Source organism: Akebia trifoliata, chromosome 11 (assembly GCF_017979445.1).
Source record: "Akebia trifoliata isolate Shusen 1 chromosome 11, ASM1797944v1, whole genome shotgun sequence".
Taxonomy (NCBI): domain Eukaryota; kingdom Viridiplantae; phylum Streptophyta; class Magnoliopsida; order Ranunculales; family Lardizabalaceae; genus Akebia; species Akebia trifoliata.
Genome location: NC_141385.1, coordinates 14,416,767 through 14,439,143, shown reverse-complemented (window position 1 = coordinate 14,439,143; position 22,377 = coordinate 14,416,767). Strand labels below are relative to the sequence as shown.

The window sequence follows — 22,377 nt, the reverse complement described above, 5'->3', positions numbered from 1 at the left end:
GGTTGCATCCTTGCAGGTGGCAATTGAGGAATTAATGCTCATATATATTGGGTATCAAATTCACAACCTATGGGCATTAACCATTTATCGGTCCGAAATTGCCATTGAGCCAACCCCTCGGGGTTCATTATTATTATATATAAAAGAAACAACGAGAATGGGGAACAACTCAGGGATAAACAACATTTAATTTGGTTGTTATTGCCTTTATAAGAGGAGTCGCGATCCAGAATAGTGTCCCATTCCTATAGTAACGTACAATGTCTACATGACACATTTTAATTGAAGATTAAACACATCGGGTTCATGCCATGTAGAAAATGGCTTGGTTAGGAGCGATGTATTTTAAAATCCAACAAAAACATTCCAGGTAGACATCGTTCCTATTCTATAGGAACGGGACACCTTGATACTTGTTCCTATTCTTATAAGGAACCCTATGTTTGACGGAGTAAAACGACTAATCAAATTTGTCTTCCACAGCAACAACAAAGTAGAATGAAAACAGTCATCTTTCATGGGACGACTGATAAAGGCTGTCGTTGTAGAACCACTGGTTTGGTAAGTCGTTAATACCGCTATTTGCCTCTTATGACATAGTGCAACCCATACTCCAACAACAAAAACAAAGGGGACAAAAGGAATTTAAATCATAATATCCCCCAAACAAGCAAAACCCAAAAGGAATATTCTCTAGATTTCCTTTTCCTTGGTTATTCCTACCCTTGTAAACATAGAAAAAAACGTACCATTTATAATTGTTGATCCTTTTAAAACATGGATCAAAACGCCCATTTTATATTGTTCTTCTAAATATCTAACTATAAAAGTGCACTCATGCAACACCACCCCCAAGCAACCAAACCAATGGCAACATCAAGCCTTGCCGTGCTCAGTGCCCTCGATAGTGCCCGTACCCAATGGTACCATGTTACAGCAATCATAATCGCTGGTATGGGTTTTTCACCGATGCCTATGACCTCTTCTGCGTTTCCACCATCTAATGGAGATCGAGTTGCTGTTTCCAAGTCTTCTCAAGAACCATTGCAAGGAATTGGCGGTCCGATGACTAGGGCAATGACAAAACGGATGGAAGAGGCATTGCAAGGCTTGATTGTGGAAGTCCAATACAAAGAGGCCATTCTAGAAGATTCTAAGGCTAACTTCGGAGATATCAAAGTTTCATCAAGGATGGTCAACTATCTTTTTATGCAAAAGGTCAATTTGGAAGATCAATTTGAATACAAGGGTTAATTGGGAATTTGTATGTTCTAATTGTCCTTAGTTTGAATTCTTTATTTCCTAAGGACTAATTAGATTTTCTTTATTTTTTCAAGGACTAATTAGAATTAATCTTGATCTAATTTGTCCATAAAAGGGCACCTCATTTTGTAATTGGGACACAATTGATAATTTACATCTTATGAGATTTTGAAGTTTATTCAAAGAAACTTTAGTTTTGTTTCATGTTTTCTTTATGGGTTCTTTATGAGTTCTTTATGAGTTTTCATTCGAGTTCTTGAAGAAAAGACATGACTCTTCGACTTATCAAGGAAGTGATCAATCCTTGTGGTGTCATTAGATTGAGGTTTCAAGGACTTAGTTTCCTTGGGGTTTTAGTCCGATCAACATTTTGAATTTGTTTTAAAACAATCTAGAACGTTCGAAGCCTTCGAATAAAAGGGTTCTTAGAAGAGATCATCAAGAGAAGGTCTTAATCCAAGAAGGTTCACATCATTTGGTATCAGAGCATCAAGATTGCTGGAAAATACATCAAGATTGAAGTAATCCTTCGAAGATTTGGTTCGGGTGACATTCGAATTGGAGATCAAACTTGGTATATCTTGCTTCCCAACAAAATTCATAGCAATTCAAAGCCAATGATGGCTAGAAACCAGGTTTTTTTTTTTTTTTTTTTTATTATTTTAAAACATCTTGATCCGTTCTTGTTGGAAACCATGAACATTCATTGAATTTCGTAGTTGTTCTTACATAGTTTGTTGTAAATTTTGCATTTTTTTCTTTGCGGTATTTTTCTTTGTGAGTTCTGAAATTTTTTCTTGCTGAAATTATAAATTGTGATCGATCATCAACAATCAATCGAAGATATATAATCTACATGATCATCTATGTTTCTAAAAGAATTCAAATTTTAATTTCGTGTGCAAGTTGAATTTTAATTTCGTGTGCAAATTGGACTGTTCTTGCTGGAAAAAAAAAAAAAAAAGAAAAAAAAAATCTTTCATTCTTGTCTTTAATGTTCTTTCGTTGAACAACAAATAGTTAATGTTCTTCATGCTGATTGGTATTTGCTATTGATGTTGTTTCTATCCACGCCAATCGCAGAAACCACAACAGCCTTGCTGAATCTTGTTTGAAATTTGTTTGAACGTTGTTGATAACCATCTGCTCTCATTTGTTGTTGTTCTTTAATGGTCTTACGACAAAACACCTCCAACGAACAACTACTGTTGCTGTTCTTTAAGATCTTCATAGTTTTACAACATTATCTTGCTGAAATTACAGCAAGTGTGTTACAGCCATTCCGCCATTAAAGAAGAACCAAGAATCATTAATGTTGCTGTAACTAACTCTTACAAACCAAAAAAAAAAAACGATGTGTTGGAATTCAGCAACACATTACATGATATAAATCATAAGTCTGTTCTTGCTGAATTCATCGTCAACCTTGACCATTTGCTGAATTCATCGTCAACCTTGACCATTTGCTGAATTCATCGTCAACCTTGACCATTACAGAACGTTCTTTAATTTGGGTGATAGATCTGTTCTTGCTGAATTCATCGTCATAAATCTGTTCTTACTGAATTCATCGTCATAAATCTGTTCTTGTTGAATTCATCGTCAACTTTGACCATTACAGAACGTTCTTTCAAAGAATTGATCTCTTACATGTTCACGAACAAGCATTTATTACTGTTCCTTAATGTTCTTTAATGTTCTTTAGCTGCATTTTTGATTTCATCGAATTTTGACGATTGATGTAGGAAATAACCTGCTGGAATTTTGATGTTTAGGCAGTAACTTGTTGTTGCTGTATGTGTTGTTCATCAGACTTTTATGATTAAAAAAAAAAAAAAAAAAAAACACCAAAGAACGTGGTAGTTGATTGAATCACGGATTCCATCGTCAAGTTACTGTTTTGAGGACTGTCATTGTTAGTTTTTGAGCTTATTATTTGCTGTTGATTCAGATTTAAAAAAAAAAAAAAAAAAAAAAAGGAAATGGCTATTCGCTGTTTGTAGTTGCAGAAAATTGATAAATTGGAGCTGTTAACTTCAAACGGCCATAACTTTTGATCCGGATATCGGAACGACTATTAGTGCATATCAAATCGAAGCTCTTTTCGAGATCTATAAGTTGAACGAGGCATAGCCTCGTTCCACACCGTTTCGACCTTCAATTCCATCATTTTCATCACTTTCCGGGACTTACAAGATTGTTGCATATTTTTTTTTTTTTCGTTTATTTTAACTTACAGGGTTTCAACCATGAGTAAGGAAGGGGGAGAACCACATGAGACCGACTTAAAATTATTCATCAAGGCCGTTCATGATCAATTTAAATTGTTGAATTCAAGGTTGGACAATATGGAATCCTCTAATGAATCTAAACCATATCGAAGACATGAGTTCGACGGAGAAGACGATATTCATTCCGAAGCGGAGAGAGTACATTATCGACGGGATAAGAAAGTAGATTTCAAAGAAGATAATAATTTGGGTAGCATAAAGATGACGATTCCGACCTTTCACGGAAAGAATGATCCTGAATTATATTTGGAGTGGGAAAGAAAAGTTGAACACGTTTTTGATTGTCATAATTATTCCGAGGATAAAAAAATAAAGCTAGCCGCAGTGGAATTTACAAACTATGCCAGTATATGGTGGGATCAATTGGTGATCAATAGGCGTAGAAATGGTGAGAGACCTATTCGATCATGGGATGAGATGAAGTCAGTGATGCGTAAAAGATTTATTCCTAGCCATTACTATCGAGATTTGTATATTAAATTGCAAGGGTTGGTTCAAGGTTCCATGAGTGTAGAGGATTATTATAAAGAAATGGAGATTGCCATGATTAGAGCAAGCATAGAGGAAGATAGAGAAGCAACCATGGCTAGATTCATTGCCGGATTGAACAAAGAGATTGCTGATGTGGTTGAGTTGCACCATTATGTGGAGATGGAAGAGTTACTGCACAAAGCCATTAAAGTGGAAAAGCAAATCAAGTCTAGAAGGTTCAGATCTGGATCATCTTCTAATAATCCGTGGAGACCAAATTGGAAGGACAACAAAATTCCTTTCAAACCAAAAGAAGACACAAAGTCAAAGCCTTTGGTTTCTATTCCTAAAGATAGACCTGAAACAAAACCTCTTATTAAGTCACGTCAGATTAAGTGTTTTAGGTGCCAAGGGTTTGGACATATTGCTTCTGAATGCCCAAACAAAAGGGTTATGGTTGTATTGGCAAACGGAGACATTGAAAGTGCTAGTTCAAGTGACAACGAGATGCCTCCATTAGAGGATTGTTCTGATGTTGAAGTAGAAGAGCCTGTGCATGGTGATTTACTTGTCACCAGGAGAGCTTTGAGTATACAGCCTAAGGATGAAGGAGATGAGGAGCAACGTGAGCATATTTTTCACACACGATGCCACGTGAAGGATAAAGTCTGTACATTGATTATTGATAGTGGGAGTTGTACCAATGTTGCTAGTACCTTGTTGGTAGAGAAGTTGAATTTGAAATGGCAGAAACATCCTAAACCGTATAAGCTTCAATGGTTGAATGATTGTGGAGAAGTGAAGGTCAACAAGCAAGTTCGGGTTCCTTTCTCAATAGGCAAGTATGTGGATGAGGTTATTTGTGATGTGGCACCGATGCATGCCGGTCATATATTACTCGGTCGACCGTGGCAATTTGATAGGAGAGTGTTGCATGATGGGTATAAAAATCGTTATTCTTTTGTAATGAACAATCGAAAAATTGTATTGGCCCCTCTCAAACCTTTACAAGCTTATGAAGACCAGGTTAGGATAGCAAGTGAGTGCAAAAAGAGAGAGAAACAAAAGTGTGAGCAAAAAGGAGAGCAAAGTGAGCAACCTGGAGAGAAGAATAAAGTACTGAGTGTACTTGCTGACAAATATGATGTTAAAAGTGTAATGATAGCAAGGCCACAAGTTCTAGTTCTTATGTACAAAGATGTTTATTTTTCTACTGACGATCTTAACTCCTCTTTGCCTAGTGTTGTCTTGTCTTTATTACAGGATTTTGAGGATCTTTTCCCCGAGGAGATTCCACATGGTTTACCTCCTTTAAGAGGAATTGAGCACCAAATAGACTTCATACCTGGTTCTGCTATACCAAATAGACCTGCTTATAGAGCTAATCCCGAGGAAACAAAGGAGATACAGAGGCAAGTGGATGAACTGTTGCAGAAGGGATTTGTAAGGGAAAGTCTCAGCCCATGTTCGGTTCCTGTTCTCTTAGTACCAAAGAAAGATGGAACATGGCGCATGTGTGTGGATTGTCGAGCTATTAATAAGATAACGGTAAAATATAGGCATCCTATCCCTAGGTTAGATGATATGTTTGACGAATTGCATGGCTCTCGTTTGTTTTCTAAAATTGATCTAAAGAATGGGTATTATCAAATTCGCATGAAAGAGGGAGATGAATGGAAAACTGCATTTAAAACTAGATATGGGTTGTATGAATGGTTAGTAATGCCCTTCGGTTTAACTAACGCCCCTAGTACATTCATGAGATTAATGAACCATGTTTTGCGTGCTTTCATGGGAAAATTTGTGGTAGTTTACTTTGATGATATTTTAGTCTATAGCAAAAATGTTGATGACCATGTGAAGCATTTGCATGCTGTGTTTAGTGTGTTAAGAGAACATCAATTATATGTTAATCTTAAGAAATGCACATTTTGTATGGAATCTGTTGTGTTTCTTGGATTTGTTGTTAGTTCGCAGGGAATTAGTGTTGATGAGGAAAAGGTAAGGGCAATAAAGGATTGGCCTACACCTAAGAATGCGAACGAGGTAAGAAGTTTCCATGGTTTAGCAAGTTTTTATCGAAGGTTTGTTAAGGATTTTAGTTCTATTGCTGCACCTTTGAATGAACTTGTTAAAAAGAATGTTGTTTTTAATTGGGTTAATGTGCATGATCAGGCTTTCCAAACTTTGAAAGATAAGTTAACTAATGCACCTTTGTTGTGTTTGCCAAACTTTGATAAAGCTTTTGAAATAGAGTGTGATGCATCCGGGATTGGAGTAGGAGCTGTTTTGATGCAGGATTCTAAGCCAATAGCTTATTTTAGTGAAAAGCTAAGTGGGGCAGCATTGAATTATCCTACTTATGACAAAGAGCTTTATGCACTAGTGAGAACTCTTCGAACATGGCAACATTATTTATGGCCAAGGGAATTTATCATTCATTCTGATCATGAGAGCTTAAAATTCCTGAAGACCCAAGGTAAGCTTAATAAAAGACATGCTAAATGGTTGGAGTTTATAGAAACATTTCCTTATGTAATTAAATATAAACGTGGGAAGGAAAATGTTGTGGCCGATGCATTATCAAGAAGGTACGTGTTACTTACTTCATTGCAAACTAAACTACTTGGTTTTGAATTAATTAAAGATTTGTATGCCAATGATTCTGATTTCAGCCAAGTATGGAATGCATGTGCTAAGTGTGCATCTGGTGACTTTTATAGGCATGAAGGATTTCTTTTCAAGAAAGATAAATTATGCGTGCCTAATTGTTCTATTCGTGAATTACTTGTAAGGGAAAGTCATGGGGGAGGTTTAATGGGTCATTTTGGTGTCCTAAAAACTTTAGATATCTTACGTGAGCATTTTTATTGGCCCCATATAAAGCATGATGTTCAATCTATTTGTGACAAGTGTATTACATGTAAGCAAGCAAAGTCTAAAATTCGACCGCATGGCTTGTATACCCCTTTGCCTGTACCTAATCAGCCTTGGATTGATATTTCTATGGATTTTGTTTTAGGATTGCCAAGGACTCAAAATGGTAAAGATAGTATATTTGTTGTTGTTGATAGGTTTAGTAAGATGGCCCATTTTATTGCATGTACTAAAACCAATGACGCAACACATATTGCTGAATTGTTTTTCAAGGAGGTAGTTCGATTGCATGGGCTACCTAAATCAATTGTTAGTGATAGAGATGTTAAGTTCCTTAGTTATTTTTGGCGTACTTTATGGAGTAAATTAGGAACTAAACTTCTATTTTCTACTGTTGCACATCCTCAAACGGACGGCCAGACTGAAGTAGTTAATAGGACACTCACTACCTTGTTGCGTGCTATCATTCAAAAAAATTTAAAACAATGGGAAAAGTGTTTACCACATATTGAGTTCGCATATAATAGGACTATTCATTCAACTACTTCATTTTCTCCATTTGAGATTGTTTATGGTTTTAATCCTTTAACGCCTATGGATATTTTACCTTTGCCTACTAATGAACATGCTAATCTTGATGGTAAGAAAAAGGCAGACTTTGTGAAAGATTTACATGCCAAAGTTCGAGCTAACATTGACAGGAAGAATGAGCAATATGCTAAGCAAGCCAATAAGGGTCGTTTGAAAGTTATCTTCCACCCTGGAGATTGGGTTTGGGTGCACTTGCGTAAGGAGCGGTTTCCTACCCAAAGGAAATCAAAATTGCAACCTCGAGGAGATGGTCCATTTCAAGTCTTGGAACGATCAATGATAACGCCTACAAAGTTGATTTGCCGAGTGATTATGGTAATGTTAGTGCAACTTTTAATGTTGCTGATTTATCCTTGTTTAATGTAGGTGATTCGAGGACGAATCTTTTCGAAGAGGGGGAGAATAATGGAGATCGAGTTGCTGTTTCCAAGTCTTCTCAAGAACCATTGCAAGGAATTGGCGGTCCGATGACTAGGGCAATGACAAAACGGATGGAAGAGGCATTGCAAGGCTTGATTGTGGAAGTCCAATACAAAGAGGCCATTCTAGAAGATTCTAAGGCTAACTTCGGAGATATCAAAGTTTCATCAAGGATGGTCAACTATCTTTTTATGCAAAAGGTCAATTTGGAAGATCAATTTGAATACAAGGGTTAATTGGGAATTTGTATGTTCTAATTGTCCTTAGTTTGAATTCTTTATTTCCTAAGGACTAATTAGATTTTCTTTATTTTTTCAAGGACTAATTAGAATTAATCTTGATCTAATTTGTCCATAAAAGGGCACCTCATTTTGTAATTGGGACACAATTGATAATTTACATCTTATGAGATTTTGAAGTTTATTCAAAGAAACTTTAGTTTTGTTTCATGTTTTCTTTATGGGTTCTTTATGAGTTCTTTATGAGTTTTCATTCGAGTTCTTGAAGAAAAGACATGACTCTTCGACTTATCAAGGAAGTGATCAATCCTTGTGGTGTCATTAGATTGAGGTTTCAAGGACTTAGTTTCCTTGGGGTTTTAGTCCGATCAACATTTTGAATTTGTTTTAAAACAATCTAGAACGTTCGAAGCCTTCGAATAAAAGGGTTCTTAGAAGAGATCATCAAGAGAAGGTCTTAATCCAAGAAGGTTCACATCACCATCTCTAAGCTCTTAGGCCGCATATACTATTATGAAGAGAATTCAAATAAGCCTGGAAAACTCCCCCCTAATGTCAACAACTTTGTCGTGGGGGTTGCTCTTTTTGGGACGTTAGCAGGTCAACTTGTTTTTGGTTGGCTCGGGGACAAGCTCGGGCGGAAAAAAGTTTATGGGATGACCCTTATTCTTATGGTCATTTGTGCTATATGCTGTGGTCTATCCTTCGGTTCCACCCCAACATCTGTAATTGGGACTCTTTGTTTCTTCCGATTTTGGCTTGGATTCGGCATTGGTGGTGATTACCCCCTCTCAGCCACAATTATGTCAGAGTATGCCAATAAGAAGACACGTGGTGCATTCATTGCTGCGGTCTTCGCCATTCAGGGTGTTGGTATAATTGCGGCTGGGTTAGTTTCCATGACCCTTTCAGCAATTTTCCTCAAGTATTATCCAGCACCATCATATAGTGATCATCACAAGCTCTCAACACCACCCGAGGCAGATTTTCTTTGGAGGATTGTTCTTATGCTTGGGGCATTGCCTGCACTGTTAACATATTATTGGCGAATGAAGATGCCCGAGACTGGTCGATACACCGCACTTATAGAGGGAAATGCTAAACAAGCGGCGGCCGACATGGGGAGAGTGCTTGACATAGAAATCCAAGCCGACCAAGAAAAATTAGCACAATTTAAATCCCTTAACGACTACCCGTTACTCTCTAATGAGTTCTTTCGTTGACATGGGCTACATCTTATAGGTACTATGTCCACTTGGTTCTTGTTGGATATAGCATTCTATAGCCAAAATCTAACACAAAAGGATATATTCCCCGCGATCGGTCTTGTAAGTCCCGCTGTCGAAGTTAGTGCCATTAGAGAAATGTTCGAGACCTCGCGTGCCATGTTCGTGATTGCTATGTTTGGCACATTCCCAGGGTACTGGTTCACGGTTTTGTTCATTGAACGTATCGGTCGCTTCTACATCCAACTTATCGGGTTCTTCATGATGTCTGTCTTCATGTTGATTATAGGGATGAAATACCAATACTTAAAGGAGGAAAATCATTGGCTATTTGCAATTTTGTATGGGCTAACGTTTTTCTTTGCAAATTTTGGACCAAACAGTACCACATTCGTTCTCCCTGCTGAATTGTTTCCGACACGAGTGAGATCAACATGTCATGCTTTGAGTGCCGCGGCAGGGAAGGCAGGGGCCATGATTGGGGCATTTGTGGTACAAACTTACACATTGGATGGAAGAACAGGGCCAATCAAGCATGCAATGATGGTTTAGGCATTTACGAACATGCTTGGGTTCTTTTGTACATTCCTAGTGACCGAAACTAAAGGGCGGTCATTGGAAGAGATATCAGGAGAGGATGGTGGCAATGGTAGTGGTGGTGGTAGTGTAGGAGGGAATGCCACCGAGATGTCCGATCATCAAAGGGTAGGTCGGCCAGTGTGGGAGTAGGGGTACACTGATCTTTTGGCAGGTTATAACACTTCAGTACTTCTAAATAAGAAGCGTAACTGGTTACGGTTGTATTAATATATATATCAACTCAACTCAACTCAAATGAGTGGGCTTGAAAATGTATGGAGACGGATCAATAACTAAATACCAACTTATTTGGCCTTGCCATATAATATTTTTGTTGGGAACAAAAAAGAAATATCATTATCTATTTTAAAAAGTTTGAATTATTTTTTGTTGCCAATGTTTCTCATAAACTTTGTACTTGGAGATTTGTACATGGATCACAATTATGATTGAGGTTAATTCCCACACTCTGATTGTTGTTTATTAGCTAAATAGACTTCGTTGTTATATATATTAGGGAAAATTACTTAAAGGATCCTTGCGGAGGGACTTCTTATTTAATAGTCCCTAAGTTTTCAGCGATTGCTTGGCTGGACATTGAGTAAACTTTTTCTTTCTAAATGGGCCTTAGACCTCATATCCCACATTTCTCACGATTTAATGCCCTAATCATTCGAACTCATCGTTTTCATCCAAAAATTTGATTTTTAACATCTCAATCGGTTTTCGGAGACTGCATTCCGTCAAAAATGATTTAAGAAAGAAGAAGAAGAAGTCATTTTTAAGGGTTTTTTCACTTTTTTTCTTAGTTTTTGAATGAAAATCGATCAATAATGGTTTTTTTGTGTTGAAATCATTTAAAGAAGTCATTATCTCATATTTTTAGCGGATCTTTCCATTTATTTTAGTAAAAAAACTGTAAAATTGAAAATGGGTGGGTTTAACCAGTGTCGAGTTTACCATCTTTTTATTTAAAAAACAATGAACTCGATAGTAATTAAAAAAGTGTCAAGTTCGACAATAAAAACTGTGAACTCGACACTAAATAAAAAAAACGTCAAGTTCAGCAGTAAAAATTATGAACTCAACAGTACGAGAGTCCAGTAAGAAAGAAAAAGTTTACTAAATGTCCTCTCAAGTTAATGCACAAAACTTCGGGACTATTTAGAAAAAAAATCCATCCGCGAGGGTCCTTTAAGTAATTTTCCCTATATATTATCATTTAAAGTTGTGTTTTTCTATTTATGTTATTACCATCTATGGGAAGTGTTATCTATTGCCTTGGGATTTTGAAACAAAATCATGGGGATTCGTTTTAGAATTTGGGGGCTCTACAGAGTGATGTTAGAGCTCAATATTAATTTTGAATGGAACGAGAGCTCTTTGAATCTAGAGGCCTCTTATAGTCTAAATTGGGATAAGATCATAATGTATGGTGTTGCAGTTGAGTCATGTGACCGTAGTATGACTAGGATTTGCGTTAGAGTCATGGAAGTTGTTATGTCATACTATAGTGTTTTTTTTTTCTAGGAATTAATGGGATTGGAAATATTAAAATTAAAAAAAAAAAATATAACCCTAAATTTAGATATCATAAACAGTTTGAGCTGCAATGTTCGTAGATAGGATATAAAAGGGATACAATTAAATAAGATAATATTAAAATTTATTGAAGACAAAAACTTCACGTATTGTATTAATAATTATATGATTATTTTATTTGTGAGTGATATTTAAGTTGGATTGATTAGAGAACGATTTGTCATAAAAGATAGAAGGCAAGACATACTTCAGTCGCCTAGTCTGATTTTGAATGAGAGAATATATTAAATTCTTATGAATGAAGAATTACGAATTGGAGAAAATTAGAATAAGAAAGGTACAGGGAATGACATAGAAATGAAAGACTAATAGAAATGGTCAAAATATCTATCTTTGAGATAAAATAATAAATAGATGGTGTTTGGATGAGAATAAAATTTGTGGATTAGTTTAGAGAAGAAAATGGAAATGATAGTTAATGTGAAAGTGGATCTATCGAATTATTACCAAATACACTAGATTTGATGAATGCAAAAGAAAAGAAGATTATGCAGATAAGGAAAGGTCTTGATCTTTTATGTGAAATAGAGTAATTAAAGAAATAAAACATAATTATTAGGTCAATAATTAGTTGATTTATTATTTGATTTGAAGTAGAGGAATGGATTGAGTACAACAATGATTTTGAGGTCGATATGTTTTATTGTTTAATGATGATTTGACGATTAGTCAACTGATCAATTAAAATTAAAAAAATCGATTCAACTTTATTCTAGGTATTGACTGGTTGGTTGAAAATCATACTCCTGTGGATTCTTTGGGAGAATGATGCTGTTTAGGAAATCGAGATACAAAATGTGAAGTTAGTAATGATTTTGAGCGTAATGGTTACGTTAGAAGTGTGAAGGGTATTAATTATTTTTAATATTAATTATTAGCAAGAAAGACTATTAATTATAGTTTGAAAAATAGTGCATGAAGTGATTAAGAATTTGAAAGAATATATATGATGAATATATATATATATATATATATATATATATATATATATTTGATAAGTGAATGATGGATTGCAACATAAACTTAGTTGAATTACAAATGTGAAAATATCAAGGAGATTATACAAAAAAAAAAAAAAAAAAACTTAATAATATTAAGGAAAATATTGTTAAGATTTGGGAAATATATTAATTTTAAAGGATCGAATAAAAGATAAAAACGATAATAGTGTATTAATGGCTGATAAGAAAGTTTGACGTGTTCAAGTTGAGTATATAGTGGGTTGACACATTTTGATGTTTTTAGTAATCTAGATATTTGATTTCGTAAGTATGGTGAGAAGATATTTATATAAGTAAATTGAGTTGTAATAATGAACTCGGGAATATTAATTGATATTAAGAGTAATTATAGAACAAAAAATGAGTGATGTGGAGAGATAAAATCGTCTCCCATCCAAATCGTCCATTCACATCATCAATGTGCATCTCGAGGCGAACACGTGGCATCATTTAAAGAGAATTCTATCTTATTAAGAAAAAATTCCAATTTAAAATGATTATTCCCATTTTGTAGGTAATTATTAATTTGGATAAGGGTAATATGGTCAATTGTAATTTAATTAAGGTTAAGACTCTTTTTAAGGTTTTTTCTATTTAAAGGCCTGGAGACCATTGTAAAAGGAAAAGAAAAAAGAAAAGGAGAAGACTATGTAACCATGAAATCTATAATAAAACGGTTCTCCGAACCCGTCGATGTAGGCACATTTGTCGAACCACCTAAAAAAATTTATCTTCTCCATTTTTCGATGATCTTTTTATTATTTTATGAATTGAATATTGAAATCGTGATCAAGGCTAATTTATTACAAAATTGACTTTCACAATTGGTGCCATCTGTAGGAAGGAAGAGGAAAATCCATGATAAATCACATGGTATAGTCGGCATCTCTATCAAGAATTGGGGGCTATCACCTAAACGGACCCTTCATTGATTTAGGTTTTTTTTTTTTAAATTTTGCCAAGGATGAAAGGGAGAGGAATTTTAGAAGGCTATTGTAGAACCGTATGTGAGGGGAAGTCCATATGGGCATTAGTGATAAGAGAGAAATAGAAGAGGGGCTTCGATGCCGGAGGATCAGCAGCGGCACCATATTCATAGAGGACACCATATTAGGGTTCTTCTTCCCCAAAATTAAAAATCCTAAACTCATTCCTACAAGCCAATTCATCTGATTCCATGGGCGTTTGATCGAGGGATTTGAGAGCTCCCTTAGGTTTTGTTCTTCCTTCAATTTGTTAGATTTCTCGGCCTTCTACTTCGAAAAAATCTTCGGAAAATCAATTTCGATCGGCTGAGTTGTTGATTTGTTCCTCGTTGCAATGTATGTAGGTGAAACATATAAAGAAAGGTGTAAATCCTTGGTTGAAAGTTACGTCTCTCATGCAGAATTGAACAAACCAAAATCCATAAAGGTAATTTATCTTATCTTAATTCCTAGAGAAGTTGTTGTGGCCCTTATTCTTCCATTAATTGTTGTTTCTCTTTTGATTTGTTATTGCTGTCTCACTTTCAGACAACTGCATCGGAAAGTGGTCTTCTCGACCATTTGATTAATATTTAGAAGTTTAATCCAGGACCTGCTCCGGAACTTGTTTATTTCTTGGTGAACTTCAAATTTCAGTCACCACTATAACGGCAGGTATTATATACTTTAGCTCGTTAAGATTCTTTCTTATTTCTTCTCAGTTCTCTAGACTGAGAAATCATAGACAATTCACGTGGCTAACCCTGTTTATATAATGGTTTGACTATGTTAAGATTAATTCAATTCTCATGGGATGGGCATAACTAGGAATCGTCTAATGGTTTCTGATTGAACACGAAATTCACCTAGAAAACAGCAACGTAAAGTGCTTCCTTAGCACAACATTTGTTTCATGTAGCTTGGTATATGTCTAGTGGATTGTTGATCGCAGTCTACCAACAGCATCGCCATAAATAGGTGCACATGCAGCTGTGAGACCCATCATTGGAGGTCCCTCATCAGAATGACCGACCATTGGAAGGTGCACGTAGGAGATCCCTTAAGTGTAGAATAGACTCACCCAATACATGATTCATAAACTTTTCTGATTGGCCTGCTATAACTTCCTGATTTTGCTGAAAGGATAAAATGGTTCAAGTTTGGGTAACAAGAATAACTAGTTGTATGATCCTCAGTGCCACCTGCTGCATATGTGCCATGTGTAGCTATTCCATTGGCAGCATACTGCCCTTATGTTCCACCATATTTCTAACAGTAGATTATTCTGATACCTTACATCCAAAAGTAGAGCAGCTTGCATTAGATTGCTTAACAGACTATGGAGTATTAGATACTTTGGCCTTTTAAATCGTAGTCTTGATTATGAACTGCCTAACAAAGGCATAGATTTATCCGTGTTTAATACATTAAATTTAGAAAACCTAACCTTTGACAGGTGTTTTTAAAAACTGGACCCCAACAGTTGGTACTTGGTTTCACATCACCTACGATCAGGACAATCGCATCACCAAAGTGTGAGTTTTTATCCTTTTCAACTTGATTTCACTTCCATTTTTGCTAATTTTGTTCTCGGTCTATCTTAAAAACATAATTTTCTCTTGAATTTCATGCATTTAGGTTTTTTATTGGTGTTGAATGATGAATTTTTGTATTTTTTAGATAATTATATGGAAGATTTTATATTCTTGTACCGATTATTAGGATTAGATTTGTTATGCATCGAATCTTAGTGAATTTTGAACGATTTGATGTGATTTGGATGAGTCTAGCCATCCAAAACTAGTTCAAATGGATTTGATAAATTTTTATGTTTATTAAAAAGCAATTTGTTCTTCTTGTATAAAATTAATTAAGATATGTTTAAAATCTATAATTTGTATGACTAACGATGGGTAAGCATATCTTTCAAGATCTTAGCTGATGCAATAGGATCTTTTGAAGATCCTCTAACATTTGCAGCAAGTAAACTTACTTTTTTCTCATCTGTTTTTGGAAGTTTTTCCTATGAAAAGATTGCTATCTTGTGAGTTCCCAGCATATGGTAGTTTTGGGACATGTTCCATCTTCATACTACTGGCCTCTTAACTAATTTTCATGGTTCTTTTTTTTATGCAGGTGTATCGCGGGACAGTGGAGCCCATTATTCCAATAATTTTTCAACGGACCAAAGCAACTCGCTTTGCATATGGGCAAACAGGAAAGTACTTGAACTTTCTTTTGCATGCCCATATAAATTGTGTTTTCTTTTGCATGTACTAATATCTTAAGGAGGCAATTGAAAATATTAGATAGAGTTGGCTAGATGTGTCAAGTCCCATATCAAGATACTTTGAGAAGGTCATCTATAGACATTCTTGGATTTGATAGACTATTTCTATTAAACTTTAACTGACCTTTTTTTTTTTTTTTTAATTCGTTAACCATATTTCTTATTAACTGCTACAGGTTAGATCTTTGTTGTCGTCCCTTCAGTTTTGTATAATGAAGATCCCAGTTAGCAATCCTTCTGAAAATCTTACCAAAGGTACTATACTGAAACTTACTTCTAGATCATGACTCCATGGAAAGAATTTAATAGCAATGGTTATTTGGAAGAACGGTTGTCAATTTGATGAAAAATCAAGTGATAGAGATTAGTGAGGATGATAAAGGTCATTTCGAGAAGTAACTTGGGTTGCTTTCTCAGAACACCTTGGTCATCCTATTGGAACTTGGGCTTCCTGTACTAGATTATTGGATTATGGAAAAAAATGGTTTTTAATTTGTTTTTAAAATATCCTATCGTTAAAGAATGACACTAATGAGAACTGCCTTCTCAAGCTACTTTATTTACTGTCTTATGTAATGAATTTTGGCTTTAATAGCAAACTGCATAGAAAAACTTTAAAGAGATTTCTTGTGGGACTCTACAAGTACTAAAAAGGGCACCATTTGGTAGGCTTGGTGTATTGGGTATAAGGAACATGAGAGTGATGAGCAACTTGAAAAGTTCTTGTAGAGATTTAAATAAGAATAACATTTAGAACTTTTTTCTTTGCCTTGTTTTTGGCTGAAATTAGGTTTCCCAAAAAAGTGTGTATGTCTTTCGGGGTGTTTGAGTGAGCCATCCAAGGCATGAGAATGAACTCCTTCAAGGTATTTATATTTTTTGCATTCTACTGCAGATTATGAGAGGAAAGAAATAAGAAACTATTTGAGGAAAAAGCAGAGCAATACTGGAAATTTTGAATTTTTTTTGGATTAATGGTTGATTTGGTACTTGCCTTATCAAAAAATTGGATTCCATAATCATGGAGTTGGAGGAAAGCAAAGAAGGTTATCCAAATTTGATAAGGCAAGGTTGTTTTCGTGCTCTCTTATGTTTTAATTCTCTCTATATATTTCTAAATGATTTTTCTTAATAAATTCAATTGGATAGTGTATCTTACGGATGTTTTCTATTAAAATTCAACAGGTCATCAATGATAGATTTGGCCTTGTTGAAGGCCTTAGGACCACTGTCCACACCATCACAGGTTGGTTTCATTGTACATGTGTTCATTAGTTTGCCGTTTCTAGAAATTTGGGCTGTTTACATTAATTAATTTGCCTCTTTGATATTAGCCTCACAGAAAACTGTTGATGGACCATCCAGCAAGGACTGAAGAGGTGGAAGAGCTACTTCATTTAATATCATTCCCAGCAGTACTGGGGCTGCTAAGATATGGACTTCTTCCACATAAATCATATTATTTAGTGTATCTTAGAAACATCCCCTGTTATATTGGTAATATTGGTTTACCCCCTTGACCATAAGTCGATCATGCTTTTTCTTGATGATTTAACAGTGACATTTTGATTTTCTAATGCAAGTATTTGAAGAGCATTTTGAAAACAAAATTTCACCATTAAGTCAATTTTTGACTTACGGTCAAGGGGGGGGGGGGGGGGGTCATCTTTCTTAATATCACCAATTTCATGGGGTATTTCTAAAATACCCTATTATTTATTTATCATTCCCTGTGAGATATCAACAAGCATTGAAACTTTTGATTTTAATGTCTTTTCTTTCTAGAGATCTCATTCGTTTATTAGTGGTAAAAAAATTATAGATCGGAATTAATCCTCCTTGGGATTCATACAAATGGTAGAATGCCTTCTAACAAGGATCAAAATACAAGGGAGTTTCAGTTCTTAAGTATCTAATGTTGTGTTCTCTTGGTATGTTGTTAATTGCTTATGAGTTGTAATTAATTGCAGTGGTGTACAATGGCTGTATTTTGTTGAAGGACGTGACTTATCTTGTTGTATTGTGTAGGCTTTTGGGAAAGTGCTCCCTTCACTGAATGGGAAGTTGACTGGGATGTCTTTCCGTGTCCCTACAGTGGATGTCTTAGGGATGGATCTCACTGTAAGGCTAGAGAAGGCGGCTACTTATGAGCAGATTAAGACTGCTATAAAGTAGGGATTTAAAATAATTTTCTTTCTGAAATCCTTGATGAAATAGTTATAGAGGGATTTTCATTTAGTAGGCGCTAAAATCCTATAAATGTAGGATAGATTTTTATTTTTATTTTTATTTTTTAAGGATGTTAATGCCTGTCAAGAATAGTTTTATTTCATATGCACTTGCATTTCACCAATTATTTGTTTGGGGGATATTTTTTGTTCTGATTTTTAATTTTATATTATCATATTTTGGGTTCTCAGGGAAGAGTCTGAAGGTAATATGAAGGGAATCTTGGGATACACCGAAGATAACGTGGTTTCCAGTGATTTTGTTGGTGACAGCAGGTAAGGACACTTGGTTTACAAAAAATCTATTTTGGTATCCTGTTAGTTTATATTGTAGTTGCGTGTGTGGACACATGGATGCTAATCTGAGCTAAATATTCGTTGGTTGTGGTCTGATTGAGAAACCCTTTTTCTGAGGATTACTAATTCATGACTTTACCGTCCAAAAGCAATTAGTTGTGATGAAATCCTCCAAATGTTTGGATTTTGGTTACCCAAGAGGTTCTTTTTGTGTCTTGACATCGTGTAGTAGCATAATGAACATTGGCTTGCTCATCTATTACTTATTGTTATCAAGTCTGCTTGTAAATTTTGTGTATTTTTTCACGGTTCGGTTTATATTTCTGTAGACGTGGAATATACTTGATTATAATCACATTTTGGTACTATTTTCAATTTGTGGAAAAATTCTTAGGTCGTCAACTCAAGGAATTGGCCACTGATTTCTCGTTATGGAGCATCGGTGAGGACACAATCACCGAAGGTTGAGATGATAGATTCTTTATTTAAGAAAGTTTCTGATACAGAAGATGAAAGCATAGTTTGGTAAGCACAGTTCTTATAAGTTTCTCTTATTTTTCTCAAATTTTTATAGCAAAAGGTTTTTAAAATCAGTTGATTTCTTCTTCAAATTATTATTTTTTTATTATGCTCTACAATTTAGTTTTATCATATGGATTGATGTGAGGGTGCAAAAGTTTTTTCAACTTCAGGGAGCTATTGGTGGACTTCTATACTAGTTCAGGGAAAAGGAAGCCTAGCCAGGTTATCATTTTCAGTTACTTTTATTATTATTATTTTTTTTATTATCTATTTTTTAAACTTTTCAGTTGGCATTTGTGAAATATTTCGAAGTAGATTAATAATATGTTCTTGTAAAGGATGAGAATTAGGAATGACAATAAAGTCAGTTGTTTTTTAGATTCGTATTTAGTATAATATTTTCTTAGCACTTGTTTGATCTTAATGACTGCAATAGAATTTTCTATCTCTAGCTATTCTATTTATCTTTCTTATTTGTTGATTAATAATGTATTGTGTGTCTAGGGATGGCGTCAGTGAATCCCAATTCAATCAAGTTTTGAATATTGAGTTGGATCAAATCATTGAGGTTGTTTTTTCTATAACAAATTCCCTTCCACCAAATGTAGCTCCCTTGTTAGTTATACCGGCTCACATCCTTGAGCCAGTGATCAAGCTTTTCAAGTCCAAACATTTCCCAATGAGTAGATCTAGTTATATGAGTAGGAAAAAACATTAATTTTTTTAAAAAATATTTTAGATATCGGTTTATAACCATTTAGATATCAGTTTATAACCGATGTCTAAAGTCTCATATTTAAGAACGGTTATAAATTGATGTCTAAAATTCCGCTGTGTAAGGTGTTTTTACGCGAGTGCTTTCAGATTTGGAACGGTTGTAAGCCGTTCCAAAGTTTGAGTTTTGGAACGGTTTTTCGAGGTTCCAAATCCTTAGATTTAGAACGGCTTATAGCCGTTTAATTTCATTAACGACACCTCGATTAGAGTGGGTCTTAAAACCGGTTAAACTGTATTAGGAACGGTTATAAACCGTTCCTACGTTCCATTTTTGTTGTAGTGAATTACATATAATGATGAATGATTTCCTTAATTTATGATCATGATTTTATGTTAATTTGATTATTTAAGGATTAATTGACTAATTTTATGATTGTAAGCTTTGAATGTTCAAAATGGAAGAAAGAAGCTAAAGACCTCATTAAAAGGTCAAAGGGATGAAGAAATAATTTTGGTGAAGGAAAATGACCAAAAAAAGAAGCAAAAATATAAAAAGAAATTCTCTCCTTAATTTGTACGTACTAAATCAAAATCCAACCAATTGTTCTCTCTTCCTTATTTTCTCTCATTTTGTTTCTCTCTCCACTATCATTTCGTATTTTTCTTTCTCCTCAATTTATTCCACAAGTCCCATATTTTCATCCCAAATCTGATCTCTCCTCGAATCTTAGCCAATCTTTATTTAATCTCCTCTTCTCCAAAAACCCTAATCTTCAATCATTATTATATCAAAATCTCTTGTTAATATCTATATTCGATGACCATAATCCAAAAATTCTTTTTTCATCTATTCTTTTCAAATCTCTTCAATTTTTCTCAAATTTGTTGAAGTAATCAACAATCAAGAACAAAAAAGTGAATTATCAAAGAGGAAGTCAAAGTAAAAGAAGAAATCGGATTGTACTCACATCCTTTCATTGATGGTGATCAACAACTCCTCAACAAAGCTCAAGCTCATAAGTAAACATCAAGAGGCTTAACAAAGGAGGAGACTCGCTGGGTGAGGTCAAAACCTCATACATCATGTCGATTCATCCGAGTTGATCAAGCTTCACTACCTTCATCTTCCTTGCAACCATAAATGAATATCTAGCTAAGCAATGAGCAAAAAACAAATAAAGAAATGAAGAACAAAGCACCAACAAACTCACCACATCCAATAGCCGGGACAGTCATTGGAAGAGATATCAGGAGAGGATGGTGGCAATGGTAGTGGTGGTGGTAGTGTAGGAGGGAATGCAACCGAGATGTCCGATCAATGGGTAGGTCGGCCAGTGTGGGAGTAGGGATACAGTGTGATCGTTAACACTAGGTACTTCTAAATAAGAGGCATGGCTGCTTAAGGTTGTATTAATATATCAAGTCAACTCAGATGAATGGGCTTGAAAATGTATCGAGTCGGATCAATAACTAAATACCAACATATTCGTCCTCAGGGGCAGATCCTGAGATTTTACTTGTGGGGCTGAATTAATAGTATGCAATGAAATTAAAAAAATTATAAATACTAAGTTAATTTTATAAAATCAATTTTCTTTATTAAAATACAAGGAGTTAAAAGAAAAATCTTTAAAAAGGAGAAAGTATGATTTATTGACTTTTTGCAATTCAAACTCTCAAAGTAAAAAAAGTAGAGAAGACGAAGCAAGTACAAATCCTAATAATTAGTCTTATGCCATTTTGACCATAATAATAATTATGTTTAAAAAAACCAAAAATTGTCTAGTAAAGTTTGGCTCCACTCTACGAGTTTTAAAATTATGATTGTTAAAGCTTATGATAGGTCAGTGAAACTGTGAAAAAGATTTTCTTTACTAAAATTTTATATATAAAAGAGTAAGCCTAACTAAGTAAGATTTCAAATCTCATTGAGTAATTGAGTTCACCTTGTGGCATTCTAAAACATGGTCCAATGCCACGGGGATGTAGAGGACAAAATTCTATAAACTTTAATAATAATAATAATAAATTTTAAAAAGATAATTTTTCAATGTTAAATTTTAATTTTGAATTTGGGAATTCAATAATCGCCCATTTTCAAAACCTAAGATCAAGACCCCAAAAAAAAAAAAATTTTAAAATTTTCTTTTGGAACTCAATTTTTCACAAAATCTAGAAGATTGTGGTGTTGAATTGCCAATTTCATAATTCATTTGCATTTAATTACCTTTGGAAAGATTTGAAATCTTAATAAGTAAATAAAGTATTTCTCCATATAAAAAATATGAGAGATTTAGCCGATAGATCTTTAAAACATATGTTTTAAAACATATCCAAAGACAACAAAAATCTCTTTAAAGATTCACCCATCATTGGGAATCGTTGCACTCGGGTTGACAAGTTGACCAATCAAGCGAGTTCGAAATTTGATGTCTACAGATGCCCTTCTTTAGTAGTGGATAGGGCATTATCTATTTTTTATGGTAGATGTGAGGATTTGCATGTCAAAATTAAAGACATAATATTTTTTTCGCTTGATTTCTCGACGAGTCACAATACAACAAAAATGATTTTTATGGCGTGTTTTAGAATGCCATTGATATTTCAAAATTTATAACAGAAATTACTACCTAATTGGGGGTGAATAGGTTTTCTGACAAATCAAGTCTATTAAAAAAATTTAACCAAGCAATAGCAAAATTAAGCAATCAAATTTGCAGAAACAACATACAATAGTAGACTTCAAAGAAATTCGAACCACATAAGATGCACAGATTTATAGTGATTCGGTGACCTTG

General features: G+C 34.6%; 1 protein-coding gene and 1 pseudogene across 19 annotated transcripts; both read left to right on the top strand.

The window, feature by feature from the left end:
* Positions 1 to 867: 867 nt before the first annotated feature.
* On the top strand, positions 868 to 10,107 carry LOC147391021 (low affinity inorganic phosphate transporter 4 pseudogene; annotated as a pseudogene).
* A 3,320-nt stretch (positions 10,108 to 13,427) lies between these two features.
* On the top strand, positions 13,428 to 19,286 carry LOC147391020 (uncharacterized). 19 transcript variants are annotated; one of them, XR_015183321.1, is made up of 11 exons: positions 13,428 to 13,774; positions 13,891 to 13,973; positions 14,075 to 14,200; positions 14,982 to 15,060; positions 15,662 to 15,883; positions 15,992 to 16,070; positions 16,711 to 16,885; positions 17,001 to 17,061; positions 17,150 to 17,986; positions 18,236 to 18,319; positions 18,735 to 19,286. XR_015183321.1 is itself a non-coding variant. In XM_086460209.1 (10 exons), the coding sequence occupies exons 1-5, from the start codon at positions 13,881 to 13,883 to the stop codon at positions 16,788 to 16,790; spliced, it is 417 nt and encodes a 138-aa protein (XP_086316335.1). In that variant the 5' UTR covers positions 13,781 to 13,880; the 3' UTR covers positions 16,791 to 16,885; positions 17,001 to 17,061; positions 17,150 to 17,746; positions 17,844 to 17,986; positions 18,236 to 18,319; positions 18,735 to 19,286. The 19 variants fall into 19 exon arrangements, 8 of the variants coding, with proteins under 8 accessions (XP_086316335.1, XP_086316333.1, XP_086316334.1 ...); XR_015183314.1 differs by lacking the exon at positions 16,711 to 16,885 and adding an exon at positions 16,606 to 16,681 and having other exon boundaries at positions 13,432 to 13,774; XR_015183318.1 differs by having other exon boundaries at positions 15,662 to 16,070.
* The last annotated feature ends 3,091 nt before the right edge of the window (positions 19,287 to 22,377 follow it).

Excerpts from the sequence above, each read along its gene's own strand:
- LOC147391020 (XM_086460209.1), top strand. The coding sequence starts at position 13,881 with ATGTATGTAGGTGAAACATATAAAGAAAGGTGTAAATCCTTGGTTGAA. Across the intron at positions 15,061-15,661 it reads GACAATCGCATCACCAAAGT|GTGTATCGCGGGACAGTGGA; the intron begins GTGAGTTTTTAT and ends TTTTTTATGCAG. Across the intron at positions 15,748-15,991 it reads GCATATGGGCAAACAGGAAA|GTTAGATCTTTGTTGTCGTC; the intron begins GTACTTGAACTT and ends TAACTGCTACAG.